Here is a 25,252-nt window from a genome sequence, read left to right as displayed (position 1 = left end):
AGGAGCCACAACTACTGAGCCCATGTGCCACAGCTACGAAAGCCTGCACACCTAGAGCCCGTGTTCCGCAACAAGAGAAGCCACCGCAATGAGAAGCCCGTGCACTGCAACGAACAGTAGCCCCCGCTCACTGCAACTAGAGAAAGCCCGTGCACAGCAACGAAGACCCAACACAGCCATAGATAAATAAATAAATTTATTTTTAAAAAAAAATCTTGGAAAAAAAAAGGAACAGAGGGGCCTAACCCCTTCTCAAGAGACCATGGAGCTCTGTCTCCTCAAAGAATGTGTGTGTGTGCATGTGTGTGAACGTCTAGTAAAAAGAGAAAGAAACAGAGACTGAGAGAGATAATAAATATGTCTAACTTTTATAATCAGAAAAAAATGTTGTTATTATTATAAAATAAAAGAATGAACAGAGGGACTTCCCTGGTGGCGCAGTAGTTAAGAATCTGCCTGCCAATGCAGGGAACACAGGTTTGAGCCCTAGTCAGGGAAGATCCCACATGCCGCGGAGCAACTAAGCCTGTGCGCCACAACTACACAGCCTGCGCTCTAGAGCCCACGAGCCACAACTACTGAGCCCACGTGCCACAACTACTGAAGCCCGTGCGCCTGGAGCCCGTGCTCCACAACAAGAGAAGCCACTGCAATGAGAAGCCCGCGCACTGCAACGAAGAGTAGCCCCCACTCGCCGCAACTAGAGAAAGCCCACATGCAGCAATGAAGACCCAACGTAGCCAAAAAAAATTTTTTTAAAAAAAACAAAGAATGAACAGAAACAGGAAATTCTTTCACATTACTAGCCAATAGTAAAAAAAAATTTTTTTTAATATAGAAGACTTGATATATAATTAAGTTGAATTAATAGATATCCAATTTGAATCCTACAAAGATCTTATCTTTCTTCTCAAATGTTCTATGAAAATTTATCATGTATTCAACCAAGAAGAAAATGTCAATAACTCTAAAAAGTTTAACTGAAATTAATAGTAACGATGGTTTAAATTTTAAATCCAACCACTCAAAATTGAAAACTATAGAGGTAACAGTAGCATCTCTCCCACTCGCTCTGAGGCATGGAGCCTGGGACACAGTAGAGGCACCCCATGAACATGTGTTAGGATGCAGTGTGCCAGGCACTTCCGGAGTCACCATCTCATGTAAATCCTCCATACACTCCCACAGGTCCCCCATTCTGACAGATAAGGAGCCTGGGGTTCACACGGTTTTAGTCATCCATCCAGGCCTACACCGTAGAGATGGTATTCACATCCAAGCCAGCCTGACTGCAAAGTCTATGACACCTCTCATATTTCTTATCCCTTTGACTGTAACCAATGTGTAGATCTCAAACAAATCATTTCCAGTCCTAAAATTAATAAATGGAAACCAAAATTCATGAATCTGCTAATTAGTCTTTTCCATGGTGGAGATTCCTTGATTTTTCAAGAGAAATCAGTGTGTGCACATATTTACCACCCACACACATATTTTTATAAATAAATTAAAATTAAGATGAAACTTCATTCTCACTTTTATATAGTCTTGATTATGTCAGACTTGGCAAGACTGAATAACACATAAATGTCATTTTGAAAATAATTAGACAGACCAAATAAGTCAAAATAAATACCTCCAACCTCATCAACTTGGTATAATTAAAGATAGAAAAAATTCATGGGGCTTCCCTGGTGGCGCAGTGGTTGAGAGTCTGCCTGCCAATGCAGGGGACACGGGTTCGAGCCCTGGTCTGGGAAGATCCCACATGCCGCGGAGCAACTGGGCCCGTGAGCCACAACTGCTGAGCCTGAGCGTCTGGAGCCTCTGCTCCGCAACAAGAGAGGCCGCGATAGTGACAGGCCCGCGCACCGCGATGAAGAGTGGCCCCCACTCGCCGCAACTGGAGAAAGCCCTCACACAGAGACGAAGACCCAACACAGCCAAAAATAAACATAATAAATAAATAATAAATAAAAATTAAAAAAAAAAAAAATTCATGAAGATATCAGACTTAGTCATGTCTAAAAATACAATGGCAAAGGGTAGCTTTTTTCTCCTTGATAAATGTAAGCATTATCTTCAACTATTCCTTCCAAATATATCTATACATTCTCCTACCTATTAATTTTTTTATTAAAAAGAAGCATGATTTAAAAAAGAGTATACATAACAAACAAAAAAGAAGAGTATAAACAAAAGTGTGTGAAACCAAATGGAAAAAAACCCTGCTAAGACTATACAAATACACTGTGATATTATATTATATACAATATTTTTTAAATCTCATAATAAGAAAGAAATTAATGCTTAGACTTTACCTTCCTGGAATCTGATCTTGCTGGAATATAAATATAATGCCCCAAACGGGTATCAAATGGTACAGTATATGGTCTCTTTTCAGGTATCCTGGCATCTGGCCCATCTCCACAAGTTTCCTTAACTGACGAAGTCACTGACAGGTTAAGTTTTGTTAGTTCTTCACTCAGTTGATCCACAAGAAGTTGTTGTTCTATTATTTTTTCATTCTTTGTAGAAGAGAGGTAAGAATTTTAAAAACAGAGAACCTCAGTATGTGTGTAATGATTAAAAATAACTGTACATCGACCAAAATTACAACTACCTTAACAAAACAGTAAAACCTCATTTATCCAAAGACTAGCCTTCTGGGACTTCCCTGGCAGTCCAGTGGTTAAGACTCCGCACTTCCACAGCAGGGGGCGCAGGTTCCATCCCTGGTCGGGGAACTAAGATCCTGCAGGGTGCGTGGCGCAGCCAAAAAAAAAAAAATTGTTTTTTCTAAAAAAAAAAAAAACCCAAAAAACAAAAAAACAAAGACTAGCCTTCTGGTGTTCACAAGAATTTAGGATTGTCCTGAGTGGTAAAAACTTTTGAATAGTAAGCACCAATAAATACAGCCTAAAGAGTGTGCAAGACAGTGCCCCACACACTGTGATTGGTTAGCTTGCCAACCTGAAGCACTATGATTAGCTGATCTTTATAAAAGTTTGAACCTTCAGAGTGAAATCCAAGAAGTAACAAGAGACTAGAAAGTTGAAAAGTGTAGAAAATTGCAAATAGCTGAGGTGACAGCAAAGGGGACAGAAAGTGGTAACAGGTGCAGTGAAGTGAAAGCCTTTACTCAGTGAAAAATAAAGCCAGAAACACAAAGAGATAGAAGATAGGCAATTGAGAGTCGTGGGAGAAAGAACTTGGAAATCAAAGGCAGAACAAATTATGGGGTGGGGCGGGGGGAGAGAGACACCGTGTGTGGTTTAGCTTCTTACATATCCTCTAAAGAAAAATTGTGAAGTATATCCAATCTAGAAAGCTCTAACATCAATCTTTGTTTTATAAGCACAAAATTATATAAACAAGAAATGTCATTCATCTTAATATTTCACATGTATTAAAATGTTTAAATAGGAGAAAAAAAAAACCTAAATTTTCACTGTGTTAATGCTGAGCTATAAAATGTAACTTTATTTTAAAAGTCATGTATTCAGATAATTAAAATATAAAATATCAATAGCATATAAGTTGACGGGGAATATTAAATGGAGTCCTTATACTCTCTAGGAAAAGGGTAAAAATACCAATTAATATTAGACTGTACTAAGTCAAGGGTGCATGGTATACTCTCCAGAATAACCACTAAAAAAAGTGAAAGTACAACTTCTAAGGTAATGAAGTAAATTTAAAAATACACAATTAATCCAAAAGAAGGTAAGAAGGAGTGAAAAAGGAACAGAGAGCAGATAGGATAAGTAAAAATCACAATGGTGGGATTATAACCAGAATGTAATAGTAATTATGTTAAATTCAGAAATGAACTAAGTAATCCAATTAAAGGATAAGGACTGTCAGAAAGAATTGTAAAGTTATCTAACCTGCTAATTACAAGAAACACAACTAAAATAGACATAGAAAGATTAAAAAGAAGATGGAAAAAGAGATACCATGTAAATATTAATCAAAAGAAAGCTGGTATAGCTATATTAATATAAAATAGACTTTAAGGCAAAAAACATTAGAAGAGATAAAATGAAGTAAAAAGTGATTTTAAAAAAAGGTCAATTCACCAGGATGATGTAACAATTCTACATTTCTTTGTACTTAATAACCGAGCTTAAATATATATAATGCAAAAATGGTCACTATTCTCAAGACAAATCCAAAATTATAGTGGGAGATTTTAACATCACTCTAAATCATTGATATGACAAAAAGACCCCAAAAAAGTGAGTAAAAATATAGATTTGAATAACAGGATAAACAGGATTAAGAGAACCCAATGATTGCAGAATACACATTCTTTTCAAACACTTCTGTAGTATCTACAAAAACTGGCCTTATGCTAAGCCATAAAGCAAGTTTCAACACAAAGAACTGAAATCATACAATTAAGCTAAAAATTACTAAATGCAACTAAGCTAAAACTTAATAAAAAGAAATCCTCCATGTGTTGGAAATAAAATAACTATATAACCCATAAGTCAAAGAAAAAAGTCACAATAAAATTTAGGAAATATTTTGAGGCAAATGTGGAATGCAGGTAAAAATAAGCTTAGGAGGAAACATATAAATTTAAATGCATATATTATAGAAGGCTAAAAATATATAGAAAGGCTAAAAATCAATGGAACTAAGCATCCATCTAAAGAATTTAGAAAGATAGCATAGGATCCTATCCCCCAAAAAAGCAGAAAAAATTAAATAATAAAGATAAGGGTAGAAATTAATTAAATAATAAATAAACATATACTAGAGAAGATCAAAGTCAAGAATTTCTTCTCTGAAGAGACTAATAAAACTGATAAACCCCTGGTGAAGCTGATCAAGGAAAAAAAAAAAGAGAGAAGGCACAAATAACCAGGAATGAAAAGGGGGATATCATCACATGTCTAAAAACATTAAAGAGATAAGAGACTATTACAAACTTATGCCAATAAATATGAAAACTTAGACACAGTTGTCAGATTCTTAGACAAATATACACCTTATCAAAAGGGGGGCAAAAAGAAAATATGATTGAATTCATAATAAAACATTCCACAAAGAAATGTTCCAGTCCCAAATGTTTTTCAGGTGAATTCAACCAAACACTTAAGGAAGAAATAACACTAATTTTTCACACACTCTTCCAAAGTATAGAAAGAGAAGGAATGCTACCTAACCTATATTATTAGGCTAACCTAATTTGTTACAATATCTAACAAGAATATTTTGAGAAAGGAAAATATAGGCTAATCTCACACATGAATAGAGATGCTAAAATCCTAAACAAAATAATCACAAACCAAATCAAGGACACTTGTAGAAAACAGTTAACACAGCAGACCTGACTGCTATCCTTTGAAAGACCTGCTTAAGAGGTTGTCCATTGGCTGGTGTCTGGGAACTTGGATCTTAAGAGGGTTCCCAACACCCTAACTGGTAAGAGTGGCTCACTGTGCTCAAAGTGTTTGTACAGACAAGGTGGTTTATGTTGAACACCTGCTTTCCTTCTGGTAGTCTGGAATTTTGTTACATGCTGGGCAGAGAGTGCCTTCATTACCAGCCCTCAATAAAACCTGAGTCTCTACTGAGTTTCCTTGGTAGACAACATTTCACGTGAGTTGTCACAGTCTTTGCTGGGGGAATTAAGTACATGTGGGTGACTCCACCGGGAGACAACTCTTGGAAGCTTGTGCCTGGTTTCTCCGGGACTTCACTCTATGTCCCTGTTCCCTTTGCTCTCCTTTCACAGTAATAAATCTTAGCCATGAGCACAACTATATGCTGAGTCCTCCTAGTGCATCATCCAACCTGAGGGTGGTCTTGGGGACCCCCAACACAATACATCATGACCCAAAGAAAGGTTTATTCCAGGAATATAAGATTGGTTTAAAAATTAGAAAAATCAATATAATTCACCACATTAACAGAATAAAGGGAGGAAATCATGATAAAGAAAAATCATTTGATAAAATTTAATATCCATTCATAATAAAAATTCTCAGCAAAGAAATTTTCCTTGGTTTGATAAAGGATAAATTAAAAAATATATATATCGGGACTTCCCTGGTGGTCCAGCAGTTAAGACTCCACACTTCCACTGCAGGGGGCACGGGTTGATCCTGGTCGGGGAAGTTCCGCATACCGCACAATGCAGCCAAAAAGTATAAAAAAAAAAAAAAAAAATCTACAGCAAGCATGATACTTAATATTGAAACAGTGAAAGCTTTTCCTCTGCAGTTGGAAACAAGACAAGGATGCTTGGTATCAACACTTGTATTCAACACTGTATTAAAGATGTCAGTCAATGAAGTAAAGTTAAAAAAAAAAAAGGTATAAGGATCATAAAGGAAGAAATAAAAATGTCATCATTTGCAGATGACATAATTATAAATGAAAATCATAAAGAATTTACATAAAATATCAGAATTAAAAAATGAATTCAATCAGGTTGCTGGGTATAAGCTATCAACATAAACAAATCAATACAGTTACACATACCAACAAACAATTAAGAAAATGAAAATCTGAAAAGATTCCATTTATAATCACATAAAAAAATTAAGTACCTGGGAATGAACCTAACAAAAGATGTGCAATACTTCTACATACACACAAAAGAGTCATTATTGAGAAAAACCAAAGAAAGCATGAGTAAATGGAGGAATATACCATGTTCATGGGTTAGTGAAAAGACTCATGATCAAAAGATGTTAACTCTTTCCAAATGTATCTTATAGATTTAATGCAATGCCAGCCAAAATCACAAAAAAGTTTTTTGTTTTGTTTTGTTTTGTTTTTGTGGTCCTTGAAAAGCTGATTCTAAAATTTATATGGAGCAACCAAGACATTCTTGGGGAGGAGGGAAACAGAGCAGAGGCCTTGCTCTACAGAATACCTAGACTTATTAGGAACCTGCAATAAATAAGAAATGTGACATTGGTCCAAAGACAGAAAAACCAATGGGATACAACAGAAGTCCCAGAAATATACAATAGATGCATGCATGAATGAACCTTGACTTATGACAAAGACAGCACTCAGAACAGTGGTGAAAAGATGGTCTTTTCAAAAAGTGACGCTGGAACAAATGGATATCTCTATGGAAAAAAACTGAAATTTGACCTTTACTTTACCCCATACACAAAAATCAATTTCAGGAGAACTGTATAGCAAAATGTAAAAGGCAAAAGAATAAAGCTCCTAGAAGATAATATAGAAAGACTCAGTCCAATAGGAAAGCAAGCAAGAAACTTGAATGAGCATTTCACAAAAGAAGGTATCCAAATAGCAAAAAAACATGAAGAAGTGCTCAACTTCACTAGTCATCGGGGAAGTGCAAATTAAAACCACAATAAAATAATATTACATACCTACCAGATTGCCTAAGATTTAAAAATTTACAATAACAAATGCTGGCAAGCAAGTGGAGCAGCAGGATTGCTCATACAGTGCTGGTGCAAGTTTAAACTGGAAAACAAGTTTGGTATCATTTACTAAAGTTGAAGATTCGCCTACCCTATGACCTAGCAATTCAACTCCTAGGCACAAATCCAAAAGAAATGTGTGTGCGTGTGCACCAGGAGACATGTTTAAGAAAATTCATAGAAAAAAATGTCTATCAACAGTAGAACAGAAAAATAAATTGTGGTATATTCATACAATGAAATCCTGTACAGCTATAAACTAATCAAGCTACAGCTACACACAACAACGTGGATGAATCAGAACAGATAAAATGTTCAATAAAAGCAACCAGATACTAAAGAATATATATTGAATGATTAAATTTATAAAAATTACAAAAACTAAACTGTAGTGTTCAAGGATACATAGTAAAACCACAAAGCAAAGCAAGGAAATTATCATTATGAAAATTAGGAGAGCAGCTCTCTCCGAGGAGGAGAGACTAAGGGCTTCCGAGGGGCTGGCAGTGTGCTATTTCCCGAACTGGTGGTGGTTACCCAGCTGTTCTCTTTGTCATAAATCACTGAACAACACATTTTATTTTATATATGTTTTATGTTTTAAAATTATTACAGAATTAGAAGGATTAAAAAAGAAAACAAAAATAATGTCAAAATCAAAGTCTAATTTGTCCTGAATCAGATTATTACTCAGGGCAGTAGTTACTCCTTGATAGGAAGCTAAAGGCTTTAAATGAAATTAACTGTTTGGCGGGTGGTAGAGTTCATAGCCAGGGAGTATAATATTTAGGGACATACCATGTTACTCCGCAGGCACATCCATGTTAATACAGAAAAGCTAAGATAGAGAAATTGAAAGATTTAGCCAAAATTAAAGAGCAAATCACTGATGGAGTATAAAACGATAATCTAACAAATCAAAAAGTTTAAATTATGTGTTTACCTTCCAACACTTGACAATATCACATTGCCTATTACTTGGCAAACAACGGAAGGGAAAGTATAAAGAAAGGATAACCATAACATGATTTGCAAATTAAGCTCCTGGGTATAAGGTTTTGTATTTTTGAAATACAAGTCAAGCTAACAATAAAAATGTTTTCCCTTCACACCAATTTAGGAGGAAAACTGTAATAACTCTTTCAGGTGCTTGTGTTCAGAACTCTTCACCTGAAACCTATTTTTGCAAACATTCCCACTTATCATTTACAATGCTATTTTATTTAGTCATGTACTATTCCAATGAAATATACAGAGCAAGGTACATTAAAAAACTCTACCTGCAACCTATTCACTTTCTGCGCTTCTTTCAAAGATATAACATGTCCTTTGTTTTCCTGCATCATCATTTGCATTTGATTCTTTAGTTCCTTCACTTCCAGGTCCTTCTGATTAAATACTACTTCATCAGCAGCAAGAGCACACTGGGAGGAGGGAAAGAAAGCACAAGAGAGATTCAATGTGGAAAATACTCGAGAGAGCCCACATAATACCACAAAAACTGTGGTTTAATGACACCTTGAAGATGTCTCTTAAAATTGTCTTATCCTTTGTTTCTGGTTTCTTTATAAGAAAGGCCGAAACAGCTGAGAGGACCTATTACTGCTATAATGTAAGAATTAATCACCACAAAGATAGGAAGATTTTCCTTATTTTTATTTCCTGCATTTTAAGATTGAAGCCAGTTATTCAAGTTCTAGAGTACATTCAATGAGATTTTTATAAGTTTTCTAGAATTGCCATGAGATTTTAATGTGGGTTTTTAAAAATCAGAGAGGTCACATTTCCCAAACTGGCCTATAGAGTATAACAATGCATTTGGATGTTTAAATAAAGAACATTCGCTAATTTTGCACCCTTTCACTAAAAAGAGATATATTTTGAAGATGTCTGGAAATATGGTTAAACATATAGTTTTCTTAGTTTGCCTGTCTCCAAATAAACTCGGGATATGCAAATAATACTTTTAAAACAAATTTTGAACTAAATAAACAGAAAATTAACATTGGTCAAGGGTCTACTTTATGCTAGATTGTAACTTGGCATTTTAAATTTATTTATTTATTTATTTATTTAGGCTGTGTTGGGTCTTCGTTTCTGTGCGAGGGCTTTCTCTAGTTGGGGCAAGTGGGGGCCACTCTTCATCGCAGTGCGCAGGCCTCTCACTATCGCGGCCTCTCTTGTTGCGGAGCACAGGCTCCAGACGCGCAGGCTCAGTAGTTGTGGCTCACGGGCCTAGTTGCTCTGCGGCATGTGGGATCCTCCCAGACCAGGGCTCGAACCCGTGTCCCCTGCATTGGCAGGCAGATTCTCAACCACTGCGCCACCAGGGAAGCCCTGTAACTTGGCATTTTAAAAACATCTCACTGAATAGACATGATTCCTTTTTCATGAAGAAACTAAAGCTCAGTGAGTTAACACCTCTTCCAAAGACAACACACTGGATAAACCAAATTCCTGACAGTCAGCTCCAGGGCCTTTCTAGATCCAAAGCCTATGCTCTTTCCGCTAAGCCACAGGAAAAGAGAAGAATGAGTAGCTATTTACAAAATGGTGCTCTCTTTACAAACAAGATTTAATTCACAAAACCAGAGCATGTGCGTGACCCCTCAGGTGGTGGCGTGGAGGTGGATGGGCCTCTGAACTGGGAACCCACGGACTGAGGCCAGTCTTGAATTTGCTACAGCCTTCCCTTGGGACTTCGGGCAAGTCCCCTCTTTTCTCTGCTTGGGATCTTTGAATGACCAAATAAGGAGGGGACGCATGACCCTGATGGTCCTTATAACCCTATATATTTATATGACCTTTATGACTTTTCTCTTTTTAAAATAAAATATAACTATAATTCTCATTAGTTAATACCCTCTGCTATGGGCAATTAATTGCCCATCCGAGAAGCTTAAAATGTAACTGCTCTCCCAGTGCTGCATATTTAAATATTTTTACATATACTTTATAAACTACAGTTTTATTGTTTATTATTTATTTAAAAGTGTTTATCTGTTGAGTATATTCGTGTTCACATACTGTTCTTGTGTTCAAATTATGGAATAAAAAAGTAACAAAGAGCCTTAAGAGGTATTTATGAGGGGACGAGCTGCCTTCACAGAACCCCTGGCACGTGGCCCTACCTACAACTACTGAGTCCAATCCCTTAGCTGCCACAGATGTATAACCTAGGCCCAGGTAGATAAAGAATAAATGAGAGGAGATCATAATAGGCTAATGTGTATTAAGCCTTACTATAGCTCAGGCATCTTTCTCATCACTTTATGGGAACTAATAATGCTCTAATAGCTTTCAAAGCAACCCTAAACAGAGCTTATTATTAGTGTTTCCATTTTACAGATAGGGAAACTGAAGCACAGAGGGGTTAAGTATTTGTCCAAGGTCAGAAAGCTAGTAAACAGAGGAGCTGGGATTCAAACACTGGAAGTTTGTTACCCATGTTCTTAACTACTATATTCTCTCACAGAAAAAAAAGAACAGAAAATGAAGTTTAAAAAACAATTTTTTAAAGAGACATATGGGGTAAGGAATGACACCAATCATTTGTCTATTTGCTGTTCAGTGGTATCCATAGATTACTACGCCTAGAAGATTGCAGACCAAAAAAGGGAATCAATTTTTTTAAATTGGGTAACACTGAATGCTATATCTCTCACCTGGAGACTCATAATATACATCTGTACTTTTCAAAGTTCTGGGAAGTCTTTGGATTAAGAAACCTGTTTGTTTTTTGCAATCTAGCATTTCCCAAAACAATCTGATCATGGTACCATTTTTCATCAAGACTGTTAATATCTTTGGGATATCATAATCTAGAGTACATAATCTAGAGCAAGTTTAAATTTAGAGTTTCCAACAGATGAAGAGAGGAGGTTACTACCCATCTCACCCACAAGCAGATGGGTTTTGTGGGCTTCCAAAATCAGTCATCTTAGAAGCATGCTTTCTACCACCAACTCCTATAGTGTACCACAAAGTTCAAGCTTCCTATTACCTGTACTTAATGTTCTGCCAGTTTCTTACACCAAAGAGGAAGGGCCAGGCCTGCTCTATTTAAGAAAAAGGCAGAGCAGAGTTACTGCCTTAAAAAAAAAAAAAACCGGGCTTCCCTGGTGGCGCAGTGGTTGAGAATCTGCCTGCTAATGCAGGGGACACGGGTTCGAGCCCTGGTCTGGGAAGATCCCACATGCCGCGGAGCAACTAGGCCCGTGAGCCACAACTCCTGAGCCTGCGCGTCTGGAGCCTGTGCTCCGCAACAAGAGAGGCCGCGATAGTGAGAGGCCCGCGCACCGCGATGAAGAGTGGCCCCCGCTTGCCACAACTAGAGAAAGCCTTCGCACAGAAACGAAGACCCAACACAGCCAAAAAAAAAAAAAAAAAAAAAAAAAAAAAACCATGATTTTAAAAGTAGTACTTTATATGCTTATATTTAAAGATCAAAGCTTTGTAAAAGAGCAGCAGTTCTCATAGTGTATTCAGTAGTGAATCTTTTAGCATTAACCTTAGATCCTTTCAGGGTACCATGAGGTTAAAACCATTTTCCTAGTTATACTAAAATGATATTTGCCTTTTTCACCATGTTGTCATTTGTACTGATGGTGCAAAAACAATGATATGTAAAACTGCTGGCTCCTAGTATGAATAAAGAAAGTGTCACCAAACTGTAGTGGTAGTCACTGTATTCTTCACTGCTGTGCACTAACAATACAAACAAACCAACAAATGTCAGTTTCACTTAAGAATATCTTGATGAAGAAATAAACATGATTTTATTAAATCTCAACACGAGTACTTTTTTAGTATTCTATGTGTCAAATAGGAGGTATGCATAAAGTAGTTCTGCTGTATACTGAAGGGTGATAGTTATCTGGGGCAAAAAATCTTGTGCAATTGTTTGAGTTGCAAGCTGAACTAGCCACATTTTTCATAGGGTGCTATTTTTACTCTAAAGAACAACAGACAAACTATTCACACTTGTATGTGTGACAGAACCATCATTTCAAGGAAAACAACTAATAGTATTTGTTGCAAATGATAAAATTCAAGTTTCATGCAAAAATTAGAATTTTGGAAAACACTTCTGCTACTGTAAACTTGACAGCTTTCAGTAATTAAAGACTTTGCAGGTGAGGTCAGTGGTGATATTAAGGAATGTGATTTTTTTTGATACTGTATAGTGAAATGTGTCAGCATTGAAAGATCTGCATAACTTAGTAAACAAATATTTTTCAAGTGTCCAATGCATGTTGATTCAAAATCATGTGTGGATAAAATATCCATTCAAAGTACAAGATAAAAATCAGTGAATGTTAATGTAACAAAATGGTTTCAAATCCCACATTGCAGGTAAACTTTAGGAAATTTCCGCTTGTTGAGTTTTGATGTAATGTGAAACAATATCCACAATTATCTGAAAAGGTCATTAAAATATTCCTCTCTTCCAACTACAAATCTAGATGAGGCTGGATTTTCTTCATATACTTCACCTAAAACAACATATTCCAACAAATTGCATGCTGACAGATATGAAAATCCACCTGTCTTCTATTAAATCAGACATGAAAAGAGATTTGCAAAAATATAAAGCAATTCCACTGTTATTAAATTTTTTTGTTTTGGAAAATAGTTATTTTTAATGAAAAAATGTTCTTTATATTAACATGTAATCGGGTTATTATTGTTAGTTCTGAATGAATTAATAGTTTAAATTTGTTGTTTTAATTCTAATATGGTAAATATCAATAGATAACAACCCACATAAACAAAAGCTCTTTAGGGAACCTCAATTTGAAGAAAGTAAAAAAACCTTGTGAGCAAAAAGTTTGAGAATTGCTGTAATAGAGGTTTCTTTCTAATACATACAAATAGATATTGAGGAAAGATTTCTAACTAGAAAGCCGTCATTACGTATGTTTTCCTATTTTTAAAAAAATGGAGGAATATCCATTTGCCCACCAGATTGCAAACTCCACATAAGCAGAACCAGGTATGTCTATTCTCCATTATTTCCCCAGTGACACATAATCTTTAAATAACAAATATTTTTCAAATGAAAAGTGGGAAAATGTAATTTTCAACTCAATATACATATATAAAATATGTATACATGTACATAGCTACATTCCTTAAATATTATCAAATATGATGATTTATTTGTTTGTCTAAAAAATCAAAACACCAAACTCAAGGGATGAAGTACTTTTTTTCTTTCAAGAAGCACTGACCTAAAGAGGGATTAAAAACTCAATAAAATTTAACCTAATTTTGTTCTGAAACTGTGTTTCTTTTCATCCTCTAAATTAATGACCAGTCCCACAAGAGCCTACTTAATAAATACAACAAATTAAAATACATTTGAAGGAGAAAGGAGGAGGAGCCAAGAAAGAGATGAATTATGAGGAGAAAGCAATAGGAAAAGGGAAAAAGAAACAGAGTAAAGGCAAATGAGATTTTATATATAATCCTTTCCAAAAAAACTTCTGAAATTCCAAAACGACTCTTACTTGCCCAGATAAATTTAGTCTTTAAACAAGTTACTTACAAAGGTAGTGTCTAAGTACCTGGCATTTCTTAAGCTCTCGCTTCAGCTGGAGAACTGTAATATGCTGTGGTCCTTCTTCCAGGTTTCCAATGCCTTGGTGTCCTCTGAATGAGGTGACCTCCTGGGTCACGTTAAACCACTCCTGCAGTTTGTGTTGCTGATTTTGGTTTAGTCTGACAGAATCTTTTAAGTCCACCAGGAAGGTAAAGGCTTCCTCTAAACAATTTTGGTAACCCAAACATTCTCCTTGTAGCTGAGCAACTTGCTCCTCAAGAGAATGGATCCTATTTTTATCAGGAGTCCCCTCCCGATGGATCTGGCTAGTTTGGCTGCTACTAGCCTGCTGGCTTTGCAAAGCTTCTCGAAGCAACTTAATCTCAAATTCCATTTCGCCCATACGGTCTGACTCAGGGCTGAAGTTTAAGGTGGGTTTGTTTCTAATGTTGCGTGCTCTGTTGGCATATTTGAGAGAATTTAAGGACTCGTCAAAATCCGAGGAGGATGGGCTGACACAGGTGATCATGACGGTCTTGGCACTGCCTCCCAGGGAATCTTTCAGAAGCCGGGTAATTTTAGTATCCCTGTATGGAATATGTGAACTCTTCCTGCGTGGGTCCCCAAGAGCGCTTATTACGTTTCCTAAAGCCAGCAAGCCACTGTTGATTTGAATGGATTCTTTGAACCGTTCACCAGTATTCCCTGTTTTGGTTACTCTTTCTGATCCAGCCAAATCCACAAAGTGGAACTTTGAGACAATATGCTGATGGGAATACCACGATCCATCTTCAGCTGCCTCTTTATTTTTCGCCACTTGACGAAGGCTGATTGTGAAAATCGCGTGTGACCTACTGGAGTGCTCGTTCATTTGGGTGGTACCCGTATGCCTGGCTGCATTCCCCATCTCCAGGAGACTCATCACTTCATCTGCACTTTCCACCTGGCATTCCTTGGCCCCAACAATCACTTAAAATAGCAACAGCAAGTTTTAGTAAAAATCCAGTAGAGTTAAATTAACCACACAACAATTATCATTTGCTTATACTGCCCAGCTAAGACAGTCCCTTTAAAAAAATTCATAGCATTTCAAAATAAAAGTAACATCAGCAACATCATTAAGTAATTTTAGATAATCTTCTAACAGGACTATTTCAATAGATGGCATTCATTTTGATGTTTAAATTCTAAAAGATGTCATACATATATGTATGTTTTAAACAATCTGTGGGTTTTTTTTGGAATCACACATCACACTCAATTCTTTAAAACACATGACAAAAGAAAAATTCTTTATTCCAGTATTTTGATTTGTAGAGTCTAATATACTGATTGAAAGATAATAGATTAATTATATATATAACTCAAAAGAATTAATCAGTAGTAGATTAATTAAAATTAAATTAAATTAGTTTCTTTTGAGTTTCGTTAATATTCAAGCCATCCTAAGGTTTAAAGTTTTTGGTAAATAACCAATGATAAATGAAAATTTCAATATAAATAAAGTTGTTTATTCATTTTAAAAACAGGTTTCCCCTACATAATATAAGAGTGCAAGGCAATTCAAAAAAGGCAAAAAAGTTTCTATTTTAACGGCAGAATAGAACCCAAAATAACCTAAGCTTACTACATGTGTTATTTGTTTATATCCAAAAATATTTCAAAAAGGAGTAGGTGGATTTGGGATTTGAATCACAGCAGTAAACCTCCCAAGTCTGTGCTTGAATTACAGCACCAAGCTCCCTCTTTAATCAGATCTTGTCATGTCACTGTTTCTTTAAAAAATATTCATTTTTCTTGCATTGTTTCCATCATGACACCTTTTTTAACAGCCCAGTTCATTTAAAGTTCTAATGTACCTGTACTACAACAGGGAGTGCTAAACTATCAGTGATTATAAAATATAACAATTTAACCATAAAGCACAGTATAACTTTTCTAAAAGTTTTCTAATGTTAGGCTATAGCTTAGCACTATCTATGGTCCTCAAACCCAGCTGAAAATCACCTGGGAGCTTTATAAAAGGGAAAGTACCAACACCCATGCCCCATCTTTAACTAATTCATCAGAATCTGTGAAAAGTGGGGCCCAGAAATCAGTATTTCTTAAAAAGCTTCCAAGATGATGCTAATTGTGCAGCATCCAGATTAGATACCAACTACCACCTGATACAGAGAAACTCAATAAATATGTCAAACAAATGCATTTTGGTTGTGATTGGGACATTTTATAAGATATGTGGTAATTTGTCTTAAGACTGTTACATCCTACCAAAATTTTTGCAGGATTGCTATCAGGTGTGGAGTATTTCCATCACTAAGTTTATGAGGCGTGATAGTGTATACTTCCGTACTGTCTATTTTACAATAAACATGTATTTTTTTTGTAACTTTTAATAAAAGATAAAAACATTCAATAATTACATTTTACAGAAGCTCAAAACATCAGTCTGGATTTCATCCAGAAAAGATAAACTATACAAAATTATCTAATAAGGTCACAAAGTACTATGTATGCTTTTTTTCTAAAAAACAAAACAATAACCTATTTCTTCAAACATCCAGCAATGCCAGAGCTGCCAGGACAGGGCCTACAGAGGCGAGCTTTACTGCCCCCTGCAGGCTGCTGCTGAAGGAGCGAGCCATCTTATTTTCCTAACTGCCAGGAAATTCCCCCAGGGAATCACTCCCTTGGCAGGATCCTTTATCTCCAGGAAGGAGGAAGGTTCCACTAAATGTGTTTTCTAGGAGAAGAAGACATCTAAGAACAGTCATTGTTATTAATAATCATGAAAATCTGGAAACAACCAAAATGTCCAATAATGGACTATTAGTCAAATCGATTATTATAATATACTCAGAAGACAAAATTACATGACCACATGAAGTCATAAATTTGAAAAATATTTAATGACATGAAAATTCTTACAATATAAATATTAAGTGAAAAAATAAGATGCAATACAATATGTGGGGTTGTGAGTGTATTTTTTTTTTTAATCAGATGTGTGTAGAAAAAGAAATCTGTAAGGAAACACACCAAAATTGGAAGTTGCTATTTCTGAGTTCTGAGATTAAAGATGATCTTTAACCTTCTTCCTTATACTTTGCTATGTTTTCAAAATGTTCTACGTTGAACATATTACCTTTTAAGTCAGAAAATCAGAAAGTGTTATTCTTTAAAATACTTGTATTTTGACCTTCCCATTCTAACGTTCTCCCATTTCCAAACAAACAGATATTTAACGAGATTAACAGGTTGACAGCACAGAACGTCAGACCTTGAGAAGCACAACAAAGGACGAGTAAATGTCAATATGAAGGAGCAAACACATAAACTCTAAATTAAAAAATAAAAAAAAAGAGGAAGCAATAGGAGTGCTGGGACAAAAATCAGAAAGGAAGAAAGGAGAGTTCTTGGATCAACTTGGATGAACACCAAAACACCAAAGGGAGAAGCCATCCCCAACCTCAGGGTAACTCTGGGAGAAAAAAAGTACAAAAATTAATTTAGCCTATGTCACACTTTCTTAAGATCAGCCCAGGGGCGGGGGAGGTGGCAATTATAGGAAATAATTACAGTTGATCCTTGAACAACACAGGTTTGAACTGTGCAGGTCCACTTACATGTGGATTTTTTTCAATAGTAAATACTACAGTACTATGCAATCTGAGGTTAGTTGAATCCGCTGAGGCAGTACTATGGATACAGAAGGACGACTGTAAATTATACTTGGGTTTTTGACTGCGCAGAGGGTCGGCACCCCTAATCGCCACCCTCCCCGCCACATTGTTCAAGGGTCATCTGTATTTGGAATTACACCTTAATAACTTCATCTTACCAACCACCTTGAACTTCTACTTTTCACCTGCGTGCATTAACTGCTACTGGTAATCAATAAGTTATTCAATTTAAAAGCAAAAACAAATGCATTTTGTTTCTATGTCTGTTTTTAAAGAATCCTTGGAAAATATCCAGAAACTGAATTAAATCATATTCATTTGCTAATGAAGACTATCAACTAAGTAGGCTACTTTACCTGTGTTTCCCTTTTCATCTTCTCTGATGTGAAGATCCTTCATAGATGTCTCCAATTCTAGAAGATCTCTTAGGTCTTCCTTGTATACTTCTATATAAGACACTTTTATCTTAGAGTCAATGCTAAGATTTTCAGAGATGTTTTGAAATATTTCTTGGATAGCACGAGGAATGATACCTTTTTGACCCTCCACAACTGAAGCTGAAAATTTAGAGAAAGAAAGCACATCTGAAATTTAAGATATATGAAAAGCTACAATCAATAAATTTATTTTCTCAAATTTCTATTATAAATTTTTAAAATAGAAAAATAGAACATTTTTTTCTATAAAGTTCAGAAGTGAAAGTTTTCACATGCATGCTCTTACCCAAACTTCATTCATGCATTCATTCAATATTTATATAGTACCTACTATGTGCCAGGCAGTATTCTAGGACCCTGGGAACCATCAGTGAACAAAACAAGGAAAAGATCCCTGCCCTTAAGGAACTGTACTAGGAGAGACTGACAACAGCAAAAAAGAATAAGTGAATTATATAGTATATTAAAAGGCATTAAGTATGCCTGGAGAAGAAAATAGGGCAAGGTAAGGGGGACTGGAAGTGTAAGTGTATTTGATGGGCATCACGGAGAAGCTGACATTTGAGCAGAAACTTGAAAGAGGTGGCAGAGGAGCCATGTAGGTATCTGAATGTCCCAGAACAGCAAGCGCAAAGGTGCTAAAATGGTGTGATCCATAAACAAGGAGGCCATTGTAGCTGGAGCAGAGGGAGCAAGGGGAGAGTGGCAGGGCATGAGGTCAGAGAAGTGACAGAAACAAGACCATGTAGGTCCTTGGAGACCACGATAGACTTTAGGTCTTATTCTGGGTGAGATGAGAGCCACTGAAGCAGAGCAGTAACTTGGGATTTAAAAGAGACCACTCTGTCTGCTGCATTTTGCCTCAATCATAGAAGGGTAGGGGCAGAAGTGGGGAGACCACTTAGGAGACCAGTGCACTAATCCAGGAGTCTAGAGGGTTCGGGGGAGAGGTGGACATGATGGTGGCATAAGGTTGGCAGCAGAGAAAGGTGAGAAGTGACCAGATTCTGGATTTATGTTGAAGGGAGAGCCATTAAGATTCCCTGACAGATTGGATATGGAATGTGACAGAAAGTGATGAGTCAAGGATGACTCCAAGATTTTGTCTTGAGCCAGTGGAGTTGCCATCAACTGATATAGGGAAGAGTGTGTGTTGAGTTGGTTTAAGGGGAAAATGGCAGAAGTTCATTTTTTGACCTATTAAGTTTGAGGTATCTATTAGGGATACAATTGGGAAGGTTGAATAGGCAGTTGGATATATGAGACTAGAGTACAAGACAGTCGTCTGGACTGGAGGTAAAAAACTGGAAGCTATATATAGATGGTATTTAATGTCATAGGGCTGGATGAGACCAAGGGGAAAAGCTGAGAGTCAGAAGAGAATACCAAAGATTGAGCCCTGGGCACTTCATCATTTGTTGGTTCACTTATCAGGAACCAGCAAGAGAGCATGAGGAGTGACCAGTTAAGTAGGAGGAAACCAAGAATGTGGTGGCCTGGAAACCAAGTGGAGAGCATGCATCAAATTTGCTGAAAGGCCGGTTTGATGAGAATTGACCACTAAATTTAGTAAAGTGAAGGGCATTTGTGATATCCTGACAATTGCAGTGTCAGTGGTAGTGGAGGTGAAAGTCTGAACGGAGTGAGTGTAAGAAAGACCGAGAGGAGAACTGACACCACGAGTCACAGATAATACCTTCAAGGTTCTGCTGCAAAGAGGAGCAGAGAGAAGTGGGGTGGTGGATGGCAGCAAGAGTGGGTAAAACAGAGGGGAAGTGAGAAATGTAACTATTATTTTAAGATACAATAAAGACTGATTTACCCAGCATTCTCTCAATTATTAACACTAAAATACTATTAAAAATCACATCATTGTAATTGATGAAAAACTGTATTCACAATGTAATTGTGAACATCAATGTAATTAATGAAAAACTGTGATCACTGTTTATGATTATTCACTGTTTAAAATGTCATGTGAGCAATGATTTTTAAATTTGATAATGCCCCATTTCCTCAAGGTGAGCAAATTGGTCCTCTAGAATACTATGACAATGTTAACCAGCACAGCTTTTTTGGAGAAACATTAGTATCAATAGTATCAAAAGTTGAAACGTGATCACCCTTTGACTCAGATATAGTATTTCTTAAAGAAATACATGTACACATACCCAAAGGTGTTGTATAAGGATCAGTAAAAATTTCTTGTAATTGATAAAAAATTCCAAACACTAATAAATCCATTAGTAGGAGAATGGTTAACAATGGTATACCATGCACCTATTGTTAAACAGATGTCTAAGAGCCATAAAGTTAAAAGAAGCAACTGCAGAGCAAATTCATTTGCATAAAAGAAAACATACATATCTATGCAAAGAATATTTTTGAAAAAATTCACAAAAAATGGTGGTTACCTCTGGGGAGTTAGAACAGGGAGAGAAAAGAAAGAAAAACTTTTACTTTTATCTTATGGTTGTAATATCTGAATTTTTATCTTTAGAAATAAATATATATAGTCTAAAAATAAAAGTTTTAAATATAAATAACTTAAAAATAAACTAAATATACTGTATAGAATTGGAAGCAGCATAAAAAAAGCTTACAATCAAATGACATGACAATGAAAAAAACTAAATGATATTTATATAACAGTTTAAGGCAAAAATAAAAGATTTAATAAGAAAATATTTATTGAAAACCCCAGGAATGCAATAGGCATAAGTGGCACCAGTGAAGTTCAAAATAGGTACAGGTAGTACCTAAAATATCTAAAATATCTCTCTTTAGATCATTTATTATGGTCTGGGGAGAATCCCAATCATTGGAATGCAACTCATTTATGTTAGCAAGAACCCTTTTAAAAAAATTATTTGTGTCATATTTCTTCACATTTAGCCAAAAAGCATGTTTTGAGATTTCTGGGATGGAAAGGTACAGGTAGTTTGAGGGTAAACAGGCATAAGAAAGGGACAGGGGAGCAAGCCAGGGTCTAATGGCAGCAAAGGACATATGCAGAAGAGAGGTACAGAAAGACCAGTTCTGCCCAAGCCAAGACCTCAATCCAGGACTGAGGGAGGGAACATCTCTACACCTCTTCTCCTGCATCACTGCCTCTTCTCCTCCATCACTTCCGCAACGCAGAACACAGATTAACACAATAACATGAATGAATAGAAATGCATACAAGAGACTCAGATATTTGTACACCAATGTTCACAGCAGCATTAGTCACAATAGCCTAAAGGGGAATACAATTCAAGTGTCCCTCAACAGATGAATGGATAAACAAAAGATGACTTATACATACAATGGAAAATCATTCAGTCATAAAAAGGAATGAAGTTCCAATACATGCTACAACATGTAGGATATCCTTAGATACATTATGCTAAGTACAGAAGCCAGACATAGGAGGACAAATACTGTATGATTCCACTTCTATGAAATATCTAGAAGAGGCAAACTTACAGTCAAAGAAAGTAAATTCGAGGTTACCACGGGATGGCGGGGGGAGGACAGTTATTGCTTAATGGGTACAAAGCTTCTATTTGGGGAGATGAAAAATTTTGGAAAGAGCAGTGATGGTTACAAAACACTGTGAATATACTTAATGTCATAAAACTGTACTATTAAAAATGGTTAAAATGGTAAATTTTGTTTTACATTTATTTTTTTAACCACAATTTTTAAAATAGTAAAAAAAAATGTACAAGATAAAATTTAGAATAAGTAAAAGAATAAATTGGACTTAAAGTTAAATAAGTTTCTGTAGGCCAATTTAGAAACCTGCCCACCATTTTTAGCATTGTTCCATGGAAAATATATTCCAAGCTACAAAAAGGTGGCTTACAAATGAACCTTAAAAACAACTTGCTTCCAAGTTGAAGATTACCAATGTTCAGATTTTTGGCAACAAACATCCTGAAAATCTGAACCTTACTAACTTGGACCGCCTTTGATTGCCATCATGTAGCAAATATGGGAAGCTGCAGGTTTTTCCAGTACAAGAGAAAGTGAAAATTCCTTTTGGAGAGCTTCCAGGAACTAGCCAATAGTACTATCTATAAACTCCAGCATATATTGAATATATGCATTCTAGATTAGCCAGAATATGAGGCTGATCAGAAATAGCTCATTCATTTCCCACTTCAACAGATAACAAAGCACAGTCACTCAAAAGACTTAAAAAAAAAAAAGCTGAATTACAAATAATATTTACAAATAAAGCTTCAAAATGTATTCTGGTAACCTAAAAATCACATTTTCACTGTCACTCTTATATTCCTGAAAGACTATTTCAGAGAGAAAAACTGTAAAGTTTTATACTTTAATAGCCATCATTTAGCTCTTATACACTATTTAAAGAGTATGCAAATGAAAGTTTTTAGAGAAGATTATGCCTGGTAAAAGTTGGTAAATCCAAGGTTCTGAAAAGCAGGGAAATGAATAGTAGTTTAGATAAGCATCATATTGAAAAATAAGAGATTTTCATCTACCACAGTGCCTAGCATGGTACTCTAGCCACTGCAAAAGCTCAATAAATTATTTATTGGAGAAAAAAACTACATTATTTCCATGGTCAATAATCAAACAGCAGGTGACTGACCCAGAATTGGTGTCTTACAGATAGCCTGGGAAATCAAAAATGCTATTTTCACAAATACACCAAGAAATGTAACTTCAAACAACAAAGTGCAATTCTTCACTTATCAGATAGTGAAAAAAAAATTTTGGATTTATGATTTCCAGTAACTGGCAAGGATATGAGCAAATAAATGGCTTTCACATATTGGTGGCAGGATATAAACTGGTACACCCTTTTGGATAATTTGTCAGTATCTATCCACATTTTAAATGTGCATACCCATTACTCAACAAATCTACTTCTAGGAATCTATTCTACAGAAATACTAACAAACGGATGCAAAGTTAAATGTATAAAGATATATACACTGTAACTTTTTATAACAGTAAAAATCAAAACCAAACACTAATCCTGTCCATTAATACTGGAATGGATGAACTATGATCCGTTCAAACTATGGAACATTATATGTACAGCCCAAAAAAATGAGGTGAAACTCTATGACCCAAATGGAAAGAAATGAAATGATATTTTATATCGTTAAATGCAAAAAGAAAGTTACAGAATCACAGGTATGAAATACCTCATCAAACAAATAAACTAACAACAAAAAAAACAAAAAACTACATGTGTGAGTACTTGTAATGTACCTAGAAAAATATCTAGAGGACTCTGAATGTATACATCAAACTGTTATTTCCTGGGAATGAGAGGAGCTTTCATTTGTTTAATTAGATTTCTTAAGCATCACTTGCAATTCTTTTTACAATGAACATTAATTTTTTTTAAACTAGCAGAAAAAAAATCAAAAACTCTTCCTATTGGTGATCTATTTCTTTTGGTATGAAGTATTTTAGAGCAGCTAAAATATTTTAGGACAATAGATAACTTTAATAACCTTTTCCCTTAAGGAATTAAAATTGTATTCATGGCCTCTTAAAAAAAAACAATATAGCTGTAAGTATGTGACCAAGCTGTGAAAATTGTTAAGGGAGTAGAACTTAAAAGTTCTCATCACAAGAAGAAAAATGTAACTGAGGTGATTGATGTTAACTGAACTTACTGTGGTAATCATTTTGCAATATATAGATATATCAAACTATTATGCTATATACTTTGGACTAATACAAGTTACATGTCAATTATATCTCAAAACTGGGGAAAAACAGCAAAGGGCTGAATACTGAACATTGTCTTAAACATCTTTCCTCAAGCAAATATAATCATAAATTGTTTAATGAAACTTCAATATTTAAAACAAATCTTTCAAAGATGATGATCTTATGAACACATCTGTTATCCTATTGATTATTTCATTCAGTTAATATGCTGAGCACCTACTATGTGTCAGGCACTGTGGTATTTCAGCTTCTTTCTACTGTCTCAAATAAAAGTCAAAGAGTATGAGAATCTTACCAACATGGCCTCCTCCAATGGTGTATGTCTTCCCAGATCCAGTCTGTCCATAGGCAAAAACGGTTGCGTTATAGCCCTCAATGAGTGACAACACTAGTGGCTTTATACAGGTATTATAAACTTCATCTTGAGTGGAATTTTTGCCAAAAACAAAATCAAAAGTAAAGACTCTATCTTTCCCAATGATAACTTGTTGGGTGTTTGGAATAACTCTCACACAAGCTTGATGATTATGAAGAACTTCTTTGCACAGCAGAGGTCTAATTCTTACAGCAACTTTTACTGGTATTTCTTCCATGGCAGCTTAGATTTTACTAAATAGATTTTCTACTTAATATGCAGTATCTAGTGTGAGAAACATCCATTTTACGTAAGATCTGGACCCCTGTGTATCAAAATAAAAACAAAATTTAGTTATTGACTTCTCTATCCTAATAAACTAAGCAACTTCTAAAGCAAAGTCAATTAAAGCAGGTTTTGTTCTAATATAAGATAGCTACAAAGAGTAAATCTGTCTTGAAAAAGTATACCTATAATTTATAGATGAAATGATATGATGTCTGGATTTGCTGCAAAATAATCTAGGGGATGGGAGCCTTGAGTTGGTAAATGATGAAGCAAAGTGATAAGTGCATGGGATTCCATTATGCTATTCTTTCTATAGTGGTAATATGTTTCCCAGCTCATTAATCTAAATATTGAATAATTGGGGAATTAGAAACATAAGGCAAGGACTTCCCTGGTGGCGCAGTGGTTAAGAACCCGCCTGCCAATGCAGAGGACACAGGTTTGAGCCCTGGTCTGGGAAGATTCCACATGCCACGGAGCAACTATGCCTGTGCACCACAACTATTGAGCCCATGTGTCACAACTACTGAAGCTCGTGTGCCTAGAGCCCGTGCTCTGCAACAAGAGAAGCCACCACAATGAGAAGCCTGCGCACCGCAACGAAGAGTAGCCCCCGCTGTCAGCAACTATAGAAAGCCCATGCAGCAACGAAGACCCAACTCAGCCATAAATAAATAAATTAATTAAAAAGAAACATAAGGCAAGGAAATAATTGGGTAATTGTACACGTACACAAGTAGTACAAAGCAAATCCTTAGATTTTTACAGCTATGTACTGAAAAATAACATCTCCTCTTTGTCGCAAATGTTAGAAA

The 25,252-nt window shown here is 35.7% G+C and overlaps 1 protein-coding gene across 9 annotated transcripts in view; it reads right to left on the bottom strand.

The window, feature by feature from the left end:
- The window catches only part of KIF27 (kinesin family member 27), a 96,051-nt gene that overhangs the window by 64,318 nt on the left and 6,481 nt on the right, over window positions 1–25,252 (bottom strand). For 4 of the 9 annotated variants that reach the window (XM_082401133.1, XM_082401132.1, XM_082401138.1 and 1 more), the window contains 5 exons: window positions 24,090–24,474; window positions 18,008–18,235; window positions 13,994–14,937; window positions 8,705–8,848; window positions 2,322–2,528 (listed from right to left, as the gene is read on the bottom strand). In XM_082401133.1, coding sequence (XP_082257259.1) covers window positions 2,322–2,528; window positions 8,705–8,848; window positions 13,994–14,937; window positions 18,008–18,235; window positions 24,090–24,387 — 1,821 coding nt within the window. In that variant the 5' untranslated portion in view covers window positions 24,388–24,474. The remainder of the gene's footprint in view (window positions 1–2,321; window positions 2,529–8,704; window positions 8,849–13,993; window positions 14,938–18,007; window positions 18,236–24,089; window positions 24,475–25,252) is intronic. The other 5 variants (XM_082401134.1, XM_082401140.1, XM_082401137.1 and 2 more) reach the window with 5 other exon arrangements.

The sequence above is a fragment of the Balaenoptera borealis genome, assembly GCF_965194805.1.
Source record: "Balaenoptera borealis genome assembly, chromosome: 8".
Lineage (NCBI taxonomy): Eukaryota > Metazoa > Chordata > Mammalia > Artiodactyla > Balaenopteridae > Balaenoptera > Balaenoptera borealis.
Note: the sequence above shows the minus strand (reverse complement) of the source record. Positions and strands in the feature narration are given on the sequence as shown.